Below are 19255 nucleotides of genomic sequence, written 5' to 3'. Positions count from 1 at the left end.
ACATGCAGTGCCCATGGAGGCCACAAGAAGGTGTCAGATCCCTTGGAACTGTAGTTATAAACAGTTGTGAGCTGCCATGTTGATGCTGGGAACTGAGCCCTAGGCCCCTGAAAGAACAGCCAATGCTCTTAACTGCTAAGTCCCATTTCTAATGTTTTAAATTACTGTACATTGAATTAAATTAATACTAGTTTCACTACTTTTAAATGCATTACCTTTGTTGCTGACAGTTTTTAATGTTTTGACAAAAATTTACAAAGCATTTACCATTACTTGTTGGGAGGAGAATGTGTGCAGCACAGCACACGTGGAAGTCAGCACAACTGAAGGGAATCCATTCTTTTCTTCCTCCATGTGGATCCCAGCATTGAATTCAAGTCGTCAGGCTTGGTGGCAAGTGTCCTTACCTGTAGAGCCATAATGCTGGCCATGTTTTGATAATAAAATAAACATTTACATATTTTTTGAGGCAAGGTCTCACTCTGTAGACCAGACTGACTTTGAACTCACAGAGATCCACCTGCCTCTGCCTCCTGAGTGTCCCACCATGCCCACTTTGACAAAAAGTTCTGATAGTCTTAGAAAACGGCTGGAATTTCCCTCATGACTTAAAAACTAATTAAAATTTTTCTTCCTGGCTATCAAATATGTTGCCAGGGTCCATGTTTTCTATGAAAACACTAAGAACGTAAAGAATGCCCACTAGTCCAGCAGGGAAGCAGGAACAGTGTTCACCATTGTGTGCGTTCAGGTAGAGTACTGGCAGGCATTGCAAAGCTCTGCTGAGAAAGGGAAATCTAAATGGAGCTGGAAAAGCAGACACAGAGTGATGCATGTGTGTTTGAGAGTGTACTCTGTATATGCATCCCATGCATGTGTGTTTGAGAGTGTACTCTGTATATGTATACTTGTTGTTTTTACATGAATTGTTGTGAGAATAATACACAAGAAACTAGTAAAAGGAATTATGTTTGCAGGTGCCTGAGACCTCTTAAAATATGTGTCTTTAATATTATTTTGACCTTTCAGCTGTGGATGAGTATATTATGTATATGATTACCCTCAGTAGCTACTTTAGTAAGTGGGCTTCAGAGAGACCATGAAGGTGGCCAATAAGGCCATCTTTATACAAGAGCAATGTTTGAAATGACTGGGGCTGCTTGCTGCAGGCGAGTAGCACCAACAGTATTGAGACTTTTTATCTCTTAGTTGTCTGGGGTGACGTAACAAGTGTACCTTTTTCATTTTAGTATTAACAGTACCAGCAACAGACATTGCTGAAGAAACTGTCATCAGTGAGGAGCCGCCAGTTAAGAGACAGTGTCTGGAAATAATTGAGAACCGGGTGGAATCTGCAGAAATTGAAGTAAGGAGCCTTTTACCCGGTGTGTTTTGCTGCAGTCATCCAAAATAAATTGTTTCTTCTTCTTCTTATCGTTATTATTATTATTTGTCATTTTTATTTATTACTGGCCATGTTTTGATAAATAATGAAAGTGCATAGTGTCATCATTTTGTTTTAGCTTTTTGACCTCATACATATGGCAAGCCCTCAATAAATAAATATTGAATGAATGAATGAATGAGTGGAGAATTTGTTTGTAACAAAGTTTGTTATGCTGGTAACATTTGTACTGTCTTTGGTTCTTGGATTCCATTCCTTATTTTTTGTTAAACTCATCCATACCATTCTCATAAGTCACTGGAGGAAGATACCATTTTTATATGGAAAATTCTTTTCTTTCAAAAGTGCTTCTCCCTGATGGGCCTGGAAATCCTCTTACAGAAAGTTGATGTTTGCTAAACATTTTGTTTGTAAGTGCAAAAGATGATTGTTTATTTTCCTAGTACGTCCTTTGAAGAACTTGGATTCATTTAGACTGGTGTTAACACCTACCTTTTTCCTCTCCCAAACTCATGTGTTGGTGTAACAAATCATGATCTCTTAGCTTTCTCTTACATGACTATAAATAAAATTCCATCTACCGAACTTATAGTGTCTCACACAAAGCATGATTCTTAAGTAACTTTGAAGAGTAAATGCAATAGAAACATCTTTGAACTAGAAACTATTCAAGCTCTTGACCTAGCTGTAAGCTTTGAGTCTTGGTTTTATTTTCTCCTGAGTTGGAATTTAAATGAGTATTACTTCATTCTAGGCTTTTCATGAGAACAGGTAAATTCAGCACCCTCTTTACCTTTACTACATCTGTGTGTAAAATTGATGATTGCTTAGCTGTTCTTGTCGATGGCTCTGGTTATCACAGAAAGGGGTTTGTTTTGTTTGGTAAGTAAATGGCAACACAATTCTTTAATATTAAAGACAGAGTATATTCTCATATGTATTAAAAATTAAATATATTAGGTACATTGTGGGCATAATCACAAGTATCGGACTAAACAGAGTCTAGTTATAAATAAAGCCTGCCTTAAAATCTACACAAAAGAATCTATGGCTAGTGGTTTATCCAGGATATCTAGTAAAATTTTAAATATTAATATTGGGTGTGATGTTTTATTTCTCAAAATTTAAAGTGGTACCTATAGGACAGTTCTGATTTACAAACTAAAAACTTACTTCACTAAACAGAATCTTATTTCGTCCTCACTAAATGCCCTTGTGTATGTATGTGGTCTGTGTGTGTACGTATTGGTGTATATATGTATGCGTGTGTGTGGAGGCCAGAGGTTGATAGGTGTCTCAATCACTCTCTACCTTGTTTTTATCTTTTACTTTTTAAAAATTAATTAGCTTTATTTTATGTGCATGAGTGTTTTGCTTGTATGTATGTGTACCATATGTGTTCCTGGTGTCTGCAGAGGCCAGGGTCTTTGGATACCCTGAAACTGGAGCTAAACATGGTTGTGAGCCACCTTGTGAATGCTGGGAACAGAACCCAAGTCTTCTGCAAGAGCGGCAAGTGCACTTAACGGATGAGCCATCTCCCCAGCCTTCCACCTTGTTTATTTGAGAGAGGATCCCTCACTGAGCCTGGAGCTTGTCAGTTCTGCTAGACTAGGGTGTGGGTTGAGGAGGAGCAGCAAGCCTTATGGGTCCTTCTGCCTCTGCCTCCTCAGCACTTGAGAATACAAGTGTGCACCATGCTCCCCGCTTTTTACATGGGTCCTGGAGATCCAAACTCAAGTTCTCATGGTTGCACAGCAAGCACATTACTGGGTGAGCATCTCTGCACCCCAGAGGTTCACTTTGTTGTCCTTTTCTCATTGTCGGCTGGTCTCTTTGGAACATAGAAAGTGAAAAAAAAAATACTGCTTTGTTTCCATTCTATAATAAAACGTTTAAAATTGTTTGAATTTCATTAAATGTAAGTTTATTTAACAGTTTACTTGTTTGGTTTATTGAGATAGGGTCTCTCTGTGTAGCCTTAGCTGTCCTGGAACTCACAGATCCATCTGCCTCTGCCTCCCGAGGACTGGGATTAAAGGTGTGCGGCACCACCTGACTAACAGTTTATTTTTTAAACCATAGTGATTGTAGCCTATCCCTTTATTTACTAATGACTAGTGGGCCTGTTTCCCTCCAAGTCCAGCCTGGTTCCTTTTCTAGTCTTCAGAGAATAGGGGAAGGAATTCCAGTTAAACGAGAGAGGAGCTAGGGGCACTAATTAAATAGAACTAAGAAGGAAGTTTTAGGGAGATTGGTTTAATTTGGTATAAAGAACAGTGGAATTTTACATTTGTTTTCAGTAGAACTTTTTGGTAATGGACATCTTTGTTGGCATCACTGGAAATGCTTAAGCCAAGGTGATGTGATCTTTTAGGTTTCTAGTCTAGTTGATGCCTATCTAGACTAGAAGAGATGGAGCACTTGGAGTCATAGGATAAGGATGTAGCATCCAGTGTTCATGTCAGGTTCATGTTTTCCTACAACATGTAAAGTCACTCTTTTACATGTATTTTCTTTGATGACAGTAGAATTATCCTAGGAGCAAGCTTTTATGCAGTTTCCTTGGATGACATCTCGACCAAACTTTAACCCTAGAAGTTTTTGTAAAATTGATTCTCAAGTGGGGAGATTTTGACCCTAAAGGATATTTGGCAATGTTTAGAAGCCTTTTTGGTTGTCACAACTGTGGGTAGAGGCTAGGTTGGTATCCTCTGTTACCCAGGACAACATTAAGAATTTATGTCATTCAAGCATATTAGTAGTGCTTAGATTAAAAAAAAACAAAACTATTAAGAAATATAAAACTTTAACTCATGCACAATTTTCATGGGTCTTTCTCTATTTTTCACGGGGCTCACAGCTGACAGGGTGACTGTCTATAAGATTTTTCCAGCAGTCAGTAATCTCTGGAAAAGTTCATTTAAATTGTTAAAAGTTAATTATAGATGTTGTGACAGTGAGGAACATGAAATGGCTTTCATTTTGGAGAGGCAGATACAAATAAGATGCCAGCCACACTGCCTTAGTGCGTTCAACTTTGCTTCTGCTTCTTGGCTCCCTGTTGAAGATGCTGTGAAGGGGAAGTGTGTCTTCCGGGTGGGTATTCCCCCAAATGAGCAGCCTTGAGCTGTTCAATGGAAGTAAATGTGTATGTGGGAGGGAGACAATGCGCTAAGCACGTTAGGAGCCAGGTTTCGCTGCTTCTTAGGTAGTTATATGAATTCCAGTCAGAGGGAACTTTATATTTATTGTTTCATTTTATTTGCATTGGTGTTTTGGCTGCATGTATGTGTGAGGGTGTCAGATACTAGAGTTACAGACAGCTGCCATGTGGGTGCTGGGAATTGAACCTGGGTCCTCTGGAAGAGCAGTCAGTGCTCTTAACTCCTGAGCCGTTTCTCCAGCCCTCTAGAGATGACTGTTTATTAGTCAATTTTCTTGTTTGTTTGTTTTTAGACCTTTTTTGTGTTGTGGGGGTGGTGGGTGTTGAGGATCAAGCCTGATACATGCTAAGCACATGCTAGGTCTACCCCTGAGCTACCCTGTCCGTTCCTCCACCTTATTTTTCTTCCTTTCTTTCCTTCTCCTTCTTGTCTTTCCTCCTTTTCCTCCTCTTCTTTGTGTTTGTTTGTTTGTTTGTTTTGAGGCAGGGTCTCACTATGTCGCTCTGACTGACCCAGACCTCACCAGGTAGACCACTGTGACCTCAAACATATCTGCCTGCTTCTGCTCCCAAGAACTGGAATCAAAGTTATATGCCACCATGCCTAGTAGGATGGTTTGTTTTGTAAATGAAATGTCTGAGTCCTTTAGTCGGGTGTAAATAAAGGGTCCTTCATGTTAGTGCTTTTATGAAAAGTGATCTGTAAATTTTTTTTTAAAATATTTATTTATTTATTTATTTATTTATTATGTATACAATAGTCTGTCTGTGTGCATGTCTGCAGGCCAGAAGAGGGCACCAGACCTCTTTATAGATGGTTGTGAGCCACCATGTGGTTGCTGGGAATTGAACTCAGGACCTTTGGAAGAAGAGGCAATGCTCTTAACCACTGAGCCATCTCTCCAGCCCCCGTGATCTGTAAATTTTAAGTGCTGTCTTAACTTGATATATTTTTTTAATTTGTTTTTGTTTATTTCATTTATTTTATATGTTTTCTTGGTTTTGTTTTGGGTAGGGTCCTGCTATAGACCTGGCTAGTCTAGGAGTAGCCTTGTAGCCCAGGCTAGCCTTTCACTACAGCAGTCTTCTTCACCTCAGCCTCCAGGGTGCTGAAATCACAGCTGAATCTCCAGCCATGCATGGTTTGTCTTTCTTCTGCCAGGGTTTAAAGTTCTGTATAGTCACAGGCCCTCTATCTCTTCTCAGGAAGTTCTTTCTCCAAAGCTGGGGAAGAAGAGGGTCTTCTATGGAGAAGGCCAAGTAAAGGTATATTTTGGCTTTATGAACCATATGAATCCTGCAGCTGCCCAAGTCTGTTGTGTTAGAGACAGCAGCCACAGACAGTTCAAAGCGAGGAGGTGTGGCTGTGTGTCAAGAACTGCGTTGATACAAATCACATCATTTATCACATCTGGACAGGTGATCTTTAGGTGCAAGCAAATAGCTCTGACACCGGACCTAGCTTTTATCCTGAAAAAAAAAAATTAGGACTTGAAGCTGAAGGGACAGCTCAGCAGTTAAGAACACTGGCTGTTCTTCCAGAGGACCTGAGTTCACTTTCCAGCACCCCAGAGATCTGACACACTCTTCTAGTCTTAACCGGGGGCGCGCGCGCGCGCACACACACACACACACACACACACACACACACACACACAGTAATTTAAAAAATAAACCTTTAATACCTGCTAAGGGAGATACCATAATCATGAAGCTGGTTTTCCCAAGGCAAGACTCATCCATTATAGTGTGGATTTGCTGATTTCTGTGATTTCCCCAAATGTGAGAAACTTGGCATAATTTGTAGCTAGGGCCTAGGAGAGATGGCTCAGTGGTGATTAAGGACATGTATTGCTGTTACAGGGAACCAGATCCCATTCATGTCAAACAGCTCATAACTGCTGTAACTCTAGCTCCAGGGGCTCTCACAACTTCTGGCTTCTGTAGGTACTTGCACAGACACATAAGTGCCTCGTAATTAAAAATAAAACATTAAGACGTGTGTGTGTGTGTGTCTTTGTGTGTGTTGGGCTGACAAGGTGGCTCAGCAAGTAATGCCATGCAAGCCTGGTGACCTGGGTTCGATCCTTGAAGCCCATATAAAGGCAAACAGAACCAGCTCTACAGAGTCATCCTCTAACTTCCACACACGGCGCACATGCACATAGACACAGTGTACACACACAATAATAACTGGTAATAATAATCAGTTAAAACTTAAAAACACACTAGTTCTCAGAGACATGGGTTTGGTTTTCTGATATTTTGAGTGTGTGACCTTGGCTAATTTGGCATTTCGAGGCGTAGCCTGTTCATCAACAAGACGGAAAATGAATAGCATCAGCAATCGATTGAAGACTTTGTGAAAGGAAAGCCTGGTGTCATGGCGCACGCCTTTAATCCCCTCTGTGAGTTTGAGGCTAGGCGGGTGTACATAGTAAGTTCCAAGCCAGCCAGAGCTACACCGTGAAAGAGATGAAATGGGGACAGATGCAGGCCGAGCACAGTGATGAGCATATGATAAATGCTCAGTAAGTGATATTTACTAGCAGAATCACCCTACAATGTGTGTTAAGGTAGAGATAAACTATTGTAATTGTGTCTTTCAGTTTATAATATATAATAGCTAGAACAAAGATAAACATTTCAGTATTTGAAAAGTATATATTAAAATTATCAAATTGTCCCACACTTGCTTTTATGGCAGAACTAGAGGATCATCATTGAAAATAGAGCTGAAATCATTATCTGTTGCCCTATGGTTCTGTTACCTAATATATTAATTCGGGGTTACGGTGTATGTTGTGGCTGCCAATCTTGATTATTACTAGGGTTTCATTTTCTTAGAGGTCTGTGATGTTAGATGACTTTCTTTTCCTCCAGTGCTGGGAGTTGAGCCCTGAGTTTCCTGGATGCTAAGCAGCTACAACCTATCCCTAGAACAGTACCTTAGCACCACATATTAACGGATGAAATTATTGCTATATGAAATATCAAAATTGGAGGCTGGAGAGATGGCTTAGGAGTTAAGAGCCCTTGCTCCTTTTTCAGAGGACCCAAGTTCAATTCCCAGTACCTACATGGCAGCTCACAGTAGTCTGTAACTCCAGTTCCAGGAGATCTGATGCCCTCTTCTGGCCTCCTTAGGTACTGTACTCTTAGAGTGCGCAGGCACACACACACGCAAAACACCCATACCATTTATGTGCAATAACAATATATCAAAATTGGGCCAACAAAATGGCTCAGTAGGTGGAGGTACTCACTGTGGAAGCCTAACATCTTGGGTTTGATCCCAAGTCTGGGTAAGGTTAGAAGCAAAAAAAAACCTGACCCCAGAAAGTTGTCCTCTGAACACATATGTGCTGAAGCACATGAGCCCACAGAAACTCACAGTAAATACTAAAAATATCAAAATTGGCTAGTGTGGCTTTACTATAAAATATTAAATCCATAGGATTAACATTTGTATTTAAATAAAAATGTCAGCTGTCAGCCTGTTGCACTATTGATGTGTGAAACACAGCTATGTAAAGAAACTTCCTTGAAGTAGCTATGACATCAGAGAAAGATCTCAGTTAAATAACATTTGCCATTTCTCAGACTTTTATTTACTTTGAAAACTGAGATGGTAAACAAGTTCTTGTTCCATATTCCTGCATTTCTGAAAAGTAAAGCGTACAACACTAAAAGTCTATGTATTAATCATATTTAAAAGATTCAACAAGTACTAAGTATCTTTGTCTTTACATTTTACAGATTTAGATAAAAAGATGATGAAATGAGTCTTTTATTTGGCCCAATTGATGAAAGGGAGCTATTACTTTATTTGTATTAAAATGTATTTTACTTACTGCTCAGAACCTGTGAGGTTCTGTGTTTGACCCCAGCTGGGTGGTGCGCGCGCGTGTGTGTGTGCGCACGTGTGTGTGTGCGCGTGTGTGTGTGCGTGTGTGTGTGCGTGCGTGTGTGTGCGTGCGTGCGTGTGTGTGCGTGCGTGCGTGTGTGTGTGTGTGTGTGTGTGCAGTGAGATAAGGAAGATAGGACTAAGCCATTTCACTTTCCACTGTTTGTCTCACTCCATTTGCTTTCATCTTCTTCAGTAATAGTAAATCCCTTGCAAATGCCAGCTGTTAATAAATAACTAATACGAGATGATCCCTTTATATAGGCAGTTTGTTCTAATATTTCCTATGCAATTGGAAAATTTTATGTATATTCAAAACTGACTAACAAAAGATCTTATTTCTTAACACATGTAAATTTAAAAAGATTTAGTTTCATTATTTATTTATTTATTTATTTATTTATTTTTAGTTATGTGTATGTGTGCATCCACAGAGCTGGTGCCTGGCAAGGTCAGAGGCATCAGAGCCCCCTGGAGCTGGAGGAAAATTATGGAATGCTTCTTGAGTTTGTGTGTTGTCCTTGTGCAAGGGCCATGATAATCTCTGTATTATTCCAATTTTAGCATATGTGCTGTCAAAGCAAGCTAAGCCCGCTCCTCATAGGTCTTGCTCCCAGGGAAACACAACCAGGCTCTACCTTTCTCCTCTACCTCTGGTCATTGGCAAGCTCAGAGTCCTGCATAGGTCACAGCGGTTCTAGTGTTGATTGCTTCCCTGAGGCTTGATTCTTCTGGCTGCCATCTTTCCTAGCATCTTGGAAGGTCCTAAGAGAAGGGAAGCAGCGATGTAAGGTATTAGGTAGGACCTGGTATCGCTGAAACTGGAAATAAATACATTCCTTTCTTGGACTTCTCAGTCACTCCCATATCTGGTGGAGCAATAAGAATCAGAAAAAATACTAAATCTAATTTCATTCTCAGCTTAGGACAGTGGGTGGGATCATATGGTGGGTGTGAGGGAGAGAGGGAGGGGTGCATGTTGTTCCTGGTAGGGACAATTGAGCAGTAAAGCAGAGACAGTCTGTGTCAGGAGGCAGTGGATATATAGGAGGAGCTCCTCAGACTCCTCAAAGACCTCCCTCACCTTCCGCTCCCTCTGGGCATGCTCAGTGTAAACCTGGCGTTTTTTTCTGTAATTCAGTTACGTTCAGGTTCCTGCCTCACTAGGGGATCATAGGTCTTTGCGATGAGATTACTCCATTCCTGAGATAGGAAACTTCCCTGAGCCTGGGACTGTGGATTAGGTTTTCTCCATGTGCTTACTACAGGTATATGAAAGGGTTCTTTATAGTGTTGGCCTCTTTCTCCTTGATAATAGAGGTGCAGTGAAGAGAAGAAATAATTATACTGTTTCCTTTGGACTGGGTTTGTATGTGCTGGCTCTCAGTAACTGGGGATTTAAAGAGTTTATACATGTTTAACAGTAGAAGGTTGTTAGAGTTGCCTTTTATGGATTGCCCACTGTATGACTTCGCAAGTCTGGCCCAGCACCTGTTGTGGTGGAGTCCAGGTGTTTGGCTTGGTGGTGTAGAGGAGCATGGGTCGTTTTGAATTTAGTGACATTTGAATACCATAAACCCAGTTCTCGAAGTGCTCTTGGGAAGGCTGCGTCATTTCTGAGCACTAATTTTCTCACTTGTAGCCTGATACATGAGGAGTGAGTCATGGAGTTGCCTTTGCTCAGCTGTGGTAGGGGCTCAGCTCTGTGGTTGTTTTCTGAGGAGAGATGAGGTGTGTTTACATAGTTTCCTCTGAAGTCTTCTGTTACTTTCTTCAGTACATAAGAGAACAGGTGCACATTTTATGTCTGTTATTCTTATTTATAAATTAGAAATAATTTTCTTGAAATTAGAGAATAATCTCTGTCTCATAGTACAGAGAACAAAACTGGGGAGTCCCCTGTGGATTGGTGGAAAGGTGAGAACGTCCTGGAGGTGCCTACCACTAGGCAGCTGCTGTGGCCACTGCAGTGTTTTGTCTGTCTGTCTTCCTTGTATTTTTTGAAGGACACATGATAATGTTAATATATTTGTGCAAAAATTGAAAACACGATTTTCTTTTCTAAACTAGGAGAGAGAAGCACTTCAGAAACAGCTGGACGAGGCGAACCGGGAGGCGCAGAAGTACCGGCAGCAGCTGCTCAAGAAGGAGCAGGAGGCGGAGGCCTACAGGCAGAAGCTGGAGGCCATGACGCGCCTCCAGACCAGCAAAGAGGCTGTCTAGCCGCCTGACATGAACATGAGTTTGATTTTACCTTTTGTCCAGAAAGAATGCAGTCTTGAACTGCACACAGTAAAGACACAGCCACGGGAGTACTGAATAATAGAAAATACTGCAGATTGATAATGGGACTTAAGCCATGAGCTCTGAATTCTTGTAATATAAAACTTTAGAACTTGTGAAATGTATTTAAAACTGAATTCTGTAAATAGTTTTTTGGTTGTTTCTTTTTTTACAGTTACAAATGAGTTGATAAAGATTGTTGAGGAGATCCAAAAACCATAGTAAGGCACTGTTACAGGCAATTCTTGATTTGGGTACAGACTTCATATCTCAGAGACAGGAGTTCAAAGGTGGTTGTTGTCGGTTAGACCAAATGTGTATTAATTATGGTGGACTGACGCTGGAAATAACTCTGCAAAGAGATTTCTCCCAGGAACTTTTGTACAGCTTTTAAGTTGTCTCAGGTTCACTGAAAACATTTTTTTAGGAAGCAGAAATTTTATATTTGTTCAATTTCAGCTACACGCAAGTAGATTTACATGTATATGAAGCAAATATTTTTAAAATTTTGTTTGTACATATTCTGCATGTTCTATGATTTTAAGATGCATCCCTTGCTTAGATATGTTTCCCACAAAGACGATGAAAGTTACCAGGAAATACATAAGGCACCGCTGTCGCTCTGTCAGCCACGGAAAGGAAGTAAGCAGCTGGGTTAACTGGCAACCATGACAGTGTTCTTGGAAGGAGCAGCTTGCAAGAGAACGCGAATCTGCAAAATCTATGCTTTTTTTGAAAATTCCATTATGGGGACGTGAGACTGTATTCTGTGCCTTCCATCATGATTTCCACGTGAGCACTTTGAGGCGCTGGATTTTAAGATAATGTTTTTGGCAAACTCAGTGCATTTGGGTTTCTGAAATATTTCATGGACTTACTCCCCCCCCCCCCCGCCCAAGAAATTATTCTTATGGAAAATTGCTTTTGTATGTAGAACAGGAACCTTTTGTACTCGGTGATGCTATAGATACGTCTAATGTAACGTCCGCTATTCCCTGTGAAGCTCCAGGCCTGCGTTGCAGCTCAGTCTCGTCACAACAAGGCCCACTCCACAGTGTGTGGACATTTGGCAGGCTCTTTCATTCTGTTTTGTAAAATGTAACTTCAAGCTCTTTATTTTCTTTTTTGTTTTTGTTTTATTGCTTTATGATAACGTTTAACCCCACAACTACTCTAGATGATCTGTATAAAGAACCAATTACCTTCAAGACTGTACTGGCCTCCTTTTCTATTTTACAATTAAATATCTTTCCACATATGCTCAGTGCAGACTTGTGTTTTGACTGTACATTCCTCTCACAGTAAAACGTGGGCAGTAGAGCTCAGTGGTGGAGCAGGTCCTTGGTGCTTTTGGACTCTGGTTCAAATCCCATCACACACATGACCCGAGCTACATTCTGCCATATGAAAACATGCCTTAAAATCCCCCAGAGGGACTGACTCCTTGGGAATGTGATGGTTCTCGCCCGGGTTATCCTTACACGAGGTAAGGTGATAAAGGGTCTGGAGCCTCAGCCCGCCCTTGCTGCTTTCTGGAGAGCACAGGAAGTCTCCATGACAAATATAAGAAGACTAAGGAAGAGAATTCCAGCATTTCTCTAAGTTTGATATTAAATTTATTCCTTTTGAAATGTAACCTCACTTCCAGTCTGGTCTCCAACCAATGAATTCTGATGACCTTCCTACATAGTTCTGGGGTTATAAGCATGTGCCACTACAATAGTGTAGGCGGAGTTTTCCTGTCCCGACCACCTGCTCCCAAATAACCGGCAGCCGTTTCCAAATAACTGACTCGGAGACTTAATATAAATTAACTCTTACATCTAAATTAACCCATATTTTTCTCCTGTCATTCTGCCCTCCATCCCAGCATCCTTAGTTTGATAGCCCCACTTATACTTCCTGCCTGGTTGCCGGCCAATCAGCGTTTTATTAAATCAATCCAGGTGACAGGATACAAAAGGATTATTCCGCAGCAGACTTGGGTTTGACAGACATGAAGAGAGATCTCTCACTGTCTCAACCTAGCTGGTCTTGAACTTTTGAATTCAATTGATCCTCCTCTGGGTAGCTGAGACAACAGGTATATCCCTCCACCATCTTTACATAAATGTTAAATGATCTAACACGAGATTTTAGGGCTAGGCCTATAGCTCAGGGGTGGAATGCTTTCCTGACATACACAGGGCCCTGGGTTCAGTCTCCAGCAGGACGAAAGCAAAATGTGTAATGCTAGTTTAAAAATGCAAACCACATTTCAGCAGCACGAAGCTGCTTGCTTTCGGTCAGAAGTCACCGGAGAGTATGCGGTTTGGGCTTGTGTAGTAATTAGTGCTAAACAGAAAGCTGGTGCACATTTAATTCCTGGACAGGCAGTGTTGGGGTGGAGAGGCCACTGTGTTCAGGCAGTGGCCAGTGCAGTTTTGTTCCCAGATTAGATTAGCTTCGAAAAGCCTCAAGGTGGTGCCGAAAGAGCGTCAGCCGCTGTATGCTGCTCCTTTTACTCCCAGCTGGAAAGTGGTAAGGGTGTAATTTTGATCTCCAATAATAACAGTGAGCCGATTGATGTGAGAAAACAATTGGTTGTGCTGTACCAGGATTCCGGTAGCCGTGAGATGTTCACTGTTGTCAGCGTCTCAATCTTCATCCGACTCGCTGCTGAAAAAGCGATCCTTAGCCGAGAATCTGTGATGGAAACGCAATGGCCCTCCCCTCCCCTGCCCCTCTTTTAACAGTTTTCAGGCAGGCTGGAAAAGCCTCCGTGCTGTTCTGTATTGAGGACGAAAGTAACTGACAAAATGTGAAATAAAAATATTCAGAAATCTACAATTGTTTTCCAGTTCACAAAGATGGGTTTGCAATTAGCAGCAGTCTGGTTGCCGAGTGCTGACTTTTCCCATTTGTGCATAAACAAGTGCCTGAGACCAGCGTTTCTCTGCAGGAGTCTATGCAAGAGCGAAGCCATTAACTGCAAGGGCCTAACGAGCTCTTTGTTTCATTCTCATCGTTTGCTGTGCACCCAGAATGGTTATCCTTGTTTGTTCCTTTGTTTTTGTATTCTCTAGATACTGAGCTCATAAAAATGGTCTAGTGTGTGTGTGTGTGTGTGTGTGTGTGTGTGTGCACGTGCGCGCTCATACTTGTGCAGGTATGTTTGTATGTGTGTGGAGACCAGAGGACATGAAATCTATTTGTGTGTGCACACGTGCACATACATGCCTATATGTTCATGCTCATGCCATTGTATGTGTGCTGAAGTTGGTTCTCTTTCACCATGTGGAATCTAACTAGATCATCAGGCTTGGTAGCAAGTGCCCTTACTCTCTGAGCCATCTTGAAGGCTCACACTTGCTTTAAAAATAATTTTTTAAAAAAGATTTTAAATTTATATTTATTTTATGTGCTTGGGTGCTTTGCCTCTATGTATGTAAGTGCATGCAGTGCACACAGAGGCCAGCAGGGGGCATTGGACCATCTGGAGTTACGGGCCATTGTGAGTTGGGAACTGAACCCAGGTCCTCCGGAAAAGCAGCAAATGCTCTTAACCACTGGGCCACCTCTCCAGCCTCCACACTTGGCTTTTGAAATGTGGTTTCTGGATGGCATTCGAGTTCTCATGCTTGCGTTTTAAGTTTCCTCCCCTGCCCCAGCTTGTTCCGTCTCTTGAAGGTGGTGGGAAGGTGAGAGAGCTCGCTTGACAGCAGAACAAAGTTTCTGACGCGGGACTCAAGAGGAAATAGGTGAACAAACTCCCGTCTGCAATTAAAAGATCTCTATACAAATATGTTTAAAGCACAGGCTTAAAGGAAAGCCGGTGCCAGGATATGTTGACTAACATCGTTTGTGGTGATGTTTATTGACCATAGGAGGAAATCCTGTAACAGACACCAACGCAGCGACAGAGATGGATATGGGGCTTGATCCTGAGGAGACTTTTCTCTTTGTGCTACTTACGGTTCCACCTACACTGAGCTTTTTAATACTGGGAAGACCTTGACACTTGACTCAAAGTAAAAATACAACGAGAAGCAACATTTTTAGATAAAACCACAAAGCAGTTTGAGGAACCCTTGTGGCATATGGTGAAGCTCCCATAGCATTAGTGTTGGGCTCATAGAGCAAACAGGAAAACTAATTTTTCTTCTATTCAACTGGTTCCTACTGAATAAATAACCCTTTTGTCTTGTCAAATCAACTTAGGAATTGATTCACCAATAGGCTTGTCAGTTCATTAAGTAATATTTACTGTACTTGGATCTCATTATAGATAACTAATCTGTTGTAGTTTTAAGCCATGCCTGATATTTGTTTTTTTTTTTCTGTGTTAAATGGGAACACCTGATGCACATAGATTTACTTTGACGCAAGCGCTCCTGGTTCATCCTCAGAGTGCTCTCTAGACTATCACGGAAAACACGGCATTAGCACTAGCCGTGTGCTAGTTCCAAGTTAAAATTTGAATACCAATATTTTTGATGATTTTTGGTTGAACAGTATTTTTTTTACATTTATTTACTCTCTCCCTGACCTTACTGTGTGCATGTGTGTGTGTGTGTGTGTGCGTGCATGTATGTGCTTGTACCACAGCATGTGTGTAGATTTCAGAAGCCAGTTTCTTTCCTCGACCATGCAAGTCCTAGGGGATTAAGCCCAGGTCGCCAGGTTAAGGTTGGAAGTGCCTTAACCAGCAGAGCCATCTCTCTGGCTCGTATGTTATTTGATTTTTTAAAAATGTGTTGTCTGTTTTTGACAGGGTCTCATGTTTCCCAGACTAGCCTGGGAATCCACTGTACCACACACTGTTCTGGGACGACTGATCCTCATGCTTCCTCTGCCCACGTGCTGTAATCATAGGGCGTGTCACCTGACTGGGAATCTGCTCTGCCACACGCTGTCCTGGGACGACTAGTCGATCCTCATGCTTCTGTCCACGTGCTGTGACCATAGGCCATCACCTGAGTGCTCATGTTTGCACCTAGGGTTTCGGGTGCTAGGAAAGCTCTCTAGCAAGTGGGTCACACCCCTAGCCCTTATTTACATCTTCTCTAAGACACATGATTTGTAAAAATTAATGAGGTTTTGAGTGGGTGCTTTTTCTATAATGCATGCACGTGCAGTGTTCGTGTCTCTCCGTCGTTCTTCGGCCCGGGATCGCTGTCCTTTCTCACTTCTGTTCACCACCTTTCCTTGTCCCTAAAGTTTCCCTTAATCTCTTCCTGTTCCCTGTGTCCTCTCCCTTCCATCTCTAATGTCCGCTATTCCATTCCATGGTGTACCAATTAGACTAACCAGTTTCCACACTCGAGCGAGAGAACACGGGGTCCTTCTTTTCCTGTGTCAGTATCTCCATCAGCCTTTCCTCCGTTATCCCCACATCACTGCAAATCGCTGCGAATGGCGAGATTGCATTCTTCTTCATGACAGTGTGATATTCCGGTGTAACTACACCATGTTCTGTCGCTGTTGCTGTTTTGCCATTCTCCTGCCGAAGGGCATCGGGGTTGGCACTGCAGTCACAACTCCTGGAGAGATGTTGAGTCTGCAAGGCTGGTTAGCTGGTTACAGCCTCAGTGGTTGTGGAGGGTTTGGGATGTTGCAAATCCAGAGCCTAATCCCAACTTATCTTGGGCTGTCTTTAGCCCCCTAAACAGCCGTTTCTTGCCCACCTCTGTGTCAGGCCTAGCATCCTGTGACTCATGGCTGAGAACCTTTGGAATGTATTAGCAAAACTCTAGTTTTCCACCAATCAGAAGTCTAAGTTCAAATCTGAGGCCTATGGCAGTGCTCTGTCTGCCTTGCTCTGTAACCCGCCTACTTGATGTATCCACTGATGTGTTTGAAAAGGGTCTTGATTTATGGCTTTCTTTGTTCTATTTCTATGAAAAGTTCATGAAACTGCTACCTCACTGAGGAATGATATTTGGAGGAAACTAAACCTAGGTCCTGGGGCCATGATCACCCATGTTGGCTCTGGAATAAGCTCTCTTACTCCCTTTGTAGTGGGAGTTGTGTTTTTGTGACGGCAGCCTCGTACTTTGGCTATTGTGACTAATACTGTAATAATCAGGAGTGAATGTATCTTATTGGTAGAATGAGTTCCTCTCAAAAATATTTTTATATTTATTTGTGTATGTATGGCATGTTTCTATGTATAGAAATATCGCTTCCAGTTTGTTTTCCTACTATATCATAATGGACATCATCATATTCAATTTTCAAGTTCATGTGTTGGCTTTGTACACTGTCTTACAATTGACTTGTTAGTCTCGGATAGTGAGGCCTTACTTGGCTTTATCAAACTGCTCTCTGTAATATCTATGAAGAGTAACAGTGATGAGCATTCTTAGTTCACCCACATTGCATCTGGTGCTGGTAGGAGTTAGGAGCTAAGTGGTGTCTTTTATATAGGCAGCTATTGAGAGTGACAGGCCACTAGCGTGGGAGACATCTGGGACCCGGCACATGCAGCTGGGCTTAGAAGCTGTGAGTTTTGAAACCTCAGATTCACCAAGATGATAGCCAATCACCCCGTCTTTTTCCTTTTCATTTCCTGATTCTTACCTCTTCCTGGGTTTCCCTAAGTCACCTGCGACTCAATTAAAAATCTCCCACAGGTATTCAAACCAGCTGGCCAAGAATGCCTCACCTTGATCCTTGGTTTACAGATGAGTGCAGCCAATCACTGGGCACAAGTGGATGGGATTCTGAGGACCAGGAAGTCGTGGCTTATGAGCCTGCATGTATGTCTATGTGCCGTATTCATACCTGCTGTCCACGGGGCCAGAAGAGGACATCAGATTCCATGGAAATGGAGTTACAGATGTCTGTGAGCTGCCTCATGAGTGCTAGAAACCAAATCCAGGTCCCATGGAAAAGCAGTCAGTGCTCTTAATGGCTGAGCCAGTTCCCTAGTTCCCTTTTTCAACTTCTTGTTGGCAAAGCAACTGCCCCTTTTCCTTTCTTACGTGTGACATTTTCCCTGTATACCAATGGATCCCTTGCAGACACCAACTACATAACTTCCAATTCCATCCCAGTTATGACACTGTATTGCACTGTATTGTCAGGTCCTGGAGTGTGAGGACTCAGCCTCACGAGTCTGCTCCGACCTCAGACACAGGTTGCCAGGAAGGACTTTGCTACTTGTGTTTGCGAACTACATGCTATAGACAGGATTCCCACGTCCTTCTTAGACTTATATTCTTCCAGGATGGCTCATAGAACTATAGCAAACACACTTCTCGTTGATCACAAGGCTATGATGCAGGGTGCTTTCTACAGCCAGGGAAAGAGCGGCACACGGGGTGTGGAGCTGCCATCTCTGGGTGCTATCCTTCGGGGAGCCCCGTGTGCTCAGCCACTCTGAAGTCTTCCAATCTCTTCTTCCAGAGGTACTTTTTTTTCAAGAGGGGGAAGGTGAGGGCTGGGGATCAAACTCGGGGTCATGTGCGTGCTGGGTAGATGATCTGCACTGGGTCTCACCCCTTGCTTAACCTCCAGCTCTTTCTACTCTTCCCTCTGAGCAGGAATTCTGTTGTCATAGATACAGATGATGTTTTAGACAGAGACTCCTTTTGCTCAGGTTGGGCTTAAACTCTTGGGTTCAAACATCCTCAGGTCAGAGCCTCTAAGGAACTCAATATAAGGAACAAAAAAACCTCCCAGGATTTTTGATATTTTATGGCACTGTTGGGATTCAGGACAAACTCACCCCCCCCCCCAGAATATGATTTCAGGAGAAGGGAATTTGCTGTCCCCCCTCCCCGCCCATGGACTTCCTGTGTGCTAGTCTGAGAAGCCATAGGCATAGGGGTCGCTCTCAAAAGCTGTCCTTTCGTAGAAGACATTCAGAAAGAAGCCTCTGTCAGAAAAACTGCTTGCCTCAGGAAGAGGAGGGCTCCAGACCACTGCCATCACCAGGAAGATTTTCATCTGACGTAGGACAGTGTTTCTTCCCCTTTGGGAATGAGCCTGTCCTGCACTCTGCTGTATCCAGTCCCTTCTCTGTTCTGCAGCTCTGCTTGCTGTGGAAGCTTCCGTCAGCCGAAGGACTTCCTGACTCAGTCATTAAGCAGGGTTTTCTACCGTTTGCCTGTCTTATGTTAGGTTAAATTGTAGCCCAGACAAAGCCAGAACAAGTACTATGTAGTAATGGAAAAAATAACCCTTTGTGTCCATTGCTAACTCCTGCCTGTTGCTGACCCCTCCTGAACTCAGCCTGCTCGTGTCCCTCACCTCATAGAGAAGCCAGAGGAGGAGCAACCTAGTTATCTGTGCCACTTCTTGTGAACGCCTTGTTCTGATTCCCGAACTCCAATCTTTGTCGGAGGCAGGGGCCTCTAGTTTCTGACCGCAGGGACAGAAAAGATGGAGGACTCTTTTTGTTTATCTACCTGGAGTTGCTTGTGGGCGTGGGTTGGTCGGTGCCCTGATTGGTCTAAAAAACAGTTCCCTCTGGATCTGTTGACCAAAGTTCTAATCAAGAAGGATCAGG

At 42.5% G+C, this 19255-nt stretch overlaps 1 protein-coding gene and 2 pseudogenes across 9 annotated transcripts in view; 2 read left to right on the top strand and 1 right to left on the bottom strand.

Annotated features, from left to right (window-relative positions):
• The window catches only part of Gabpb1 (GA binding protein transcription factor subunit beta 1), a 53168-nt gene extending 41149 nt beyond the window's left edge, over window positions 1–12019 (top strand). For all 9 annotated transcript variants that reach the window (XM_041679081.1, XM_041679086.1, XM_041679080.1 and 6 more), the window contains 2 exons: window positions 1251–1366; window positions 10549–12019. In XM_041679081.1, the coding sequence (XP_041535015.1) occupies window positions 1251–1366; window positions 10549–10701 (269 nt within the window). In that variant the 3' untranslated portion in view covers window positions 10702–12019. The remainder of the gene's footprint in view (window positions 1–1250; window positions 1367–10548) is intronic.
• LOC121465908 lies at window positions 6249–6390 on the top strand (annotated as a pseudogene).
• Window positions 8963–9062, bottom strand: LOC121465899 (annotated as a pseudogene).
• Window positions 12020–19255: the final 7236 nt, after the last annotated feature.

Source organism: Microtus oregoni, unplaced genomic scaffold, assembly GCF_018167655.1.
Source record: "Microtus oregoni isolate MIOR12 unplaced genomic scaffold, Mior012 000031F_ref0000149, whole genome shotgun sequence".
In the NCBI taxonomy this organism is placed as follows: Eukaryota; Metazoa; Chordata; class Mammalia; order Rodentia; family Cricetidae; genus Microtus; species Microtus oregoni.
Note: the sequence above shows the minus strand (reverse complement) of the source record. Positions and strands in the feature narration are given on the sequence as shown.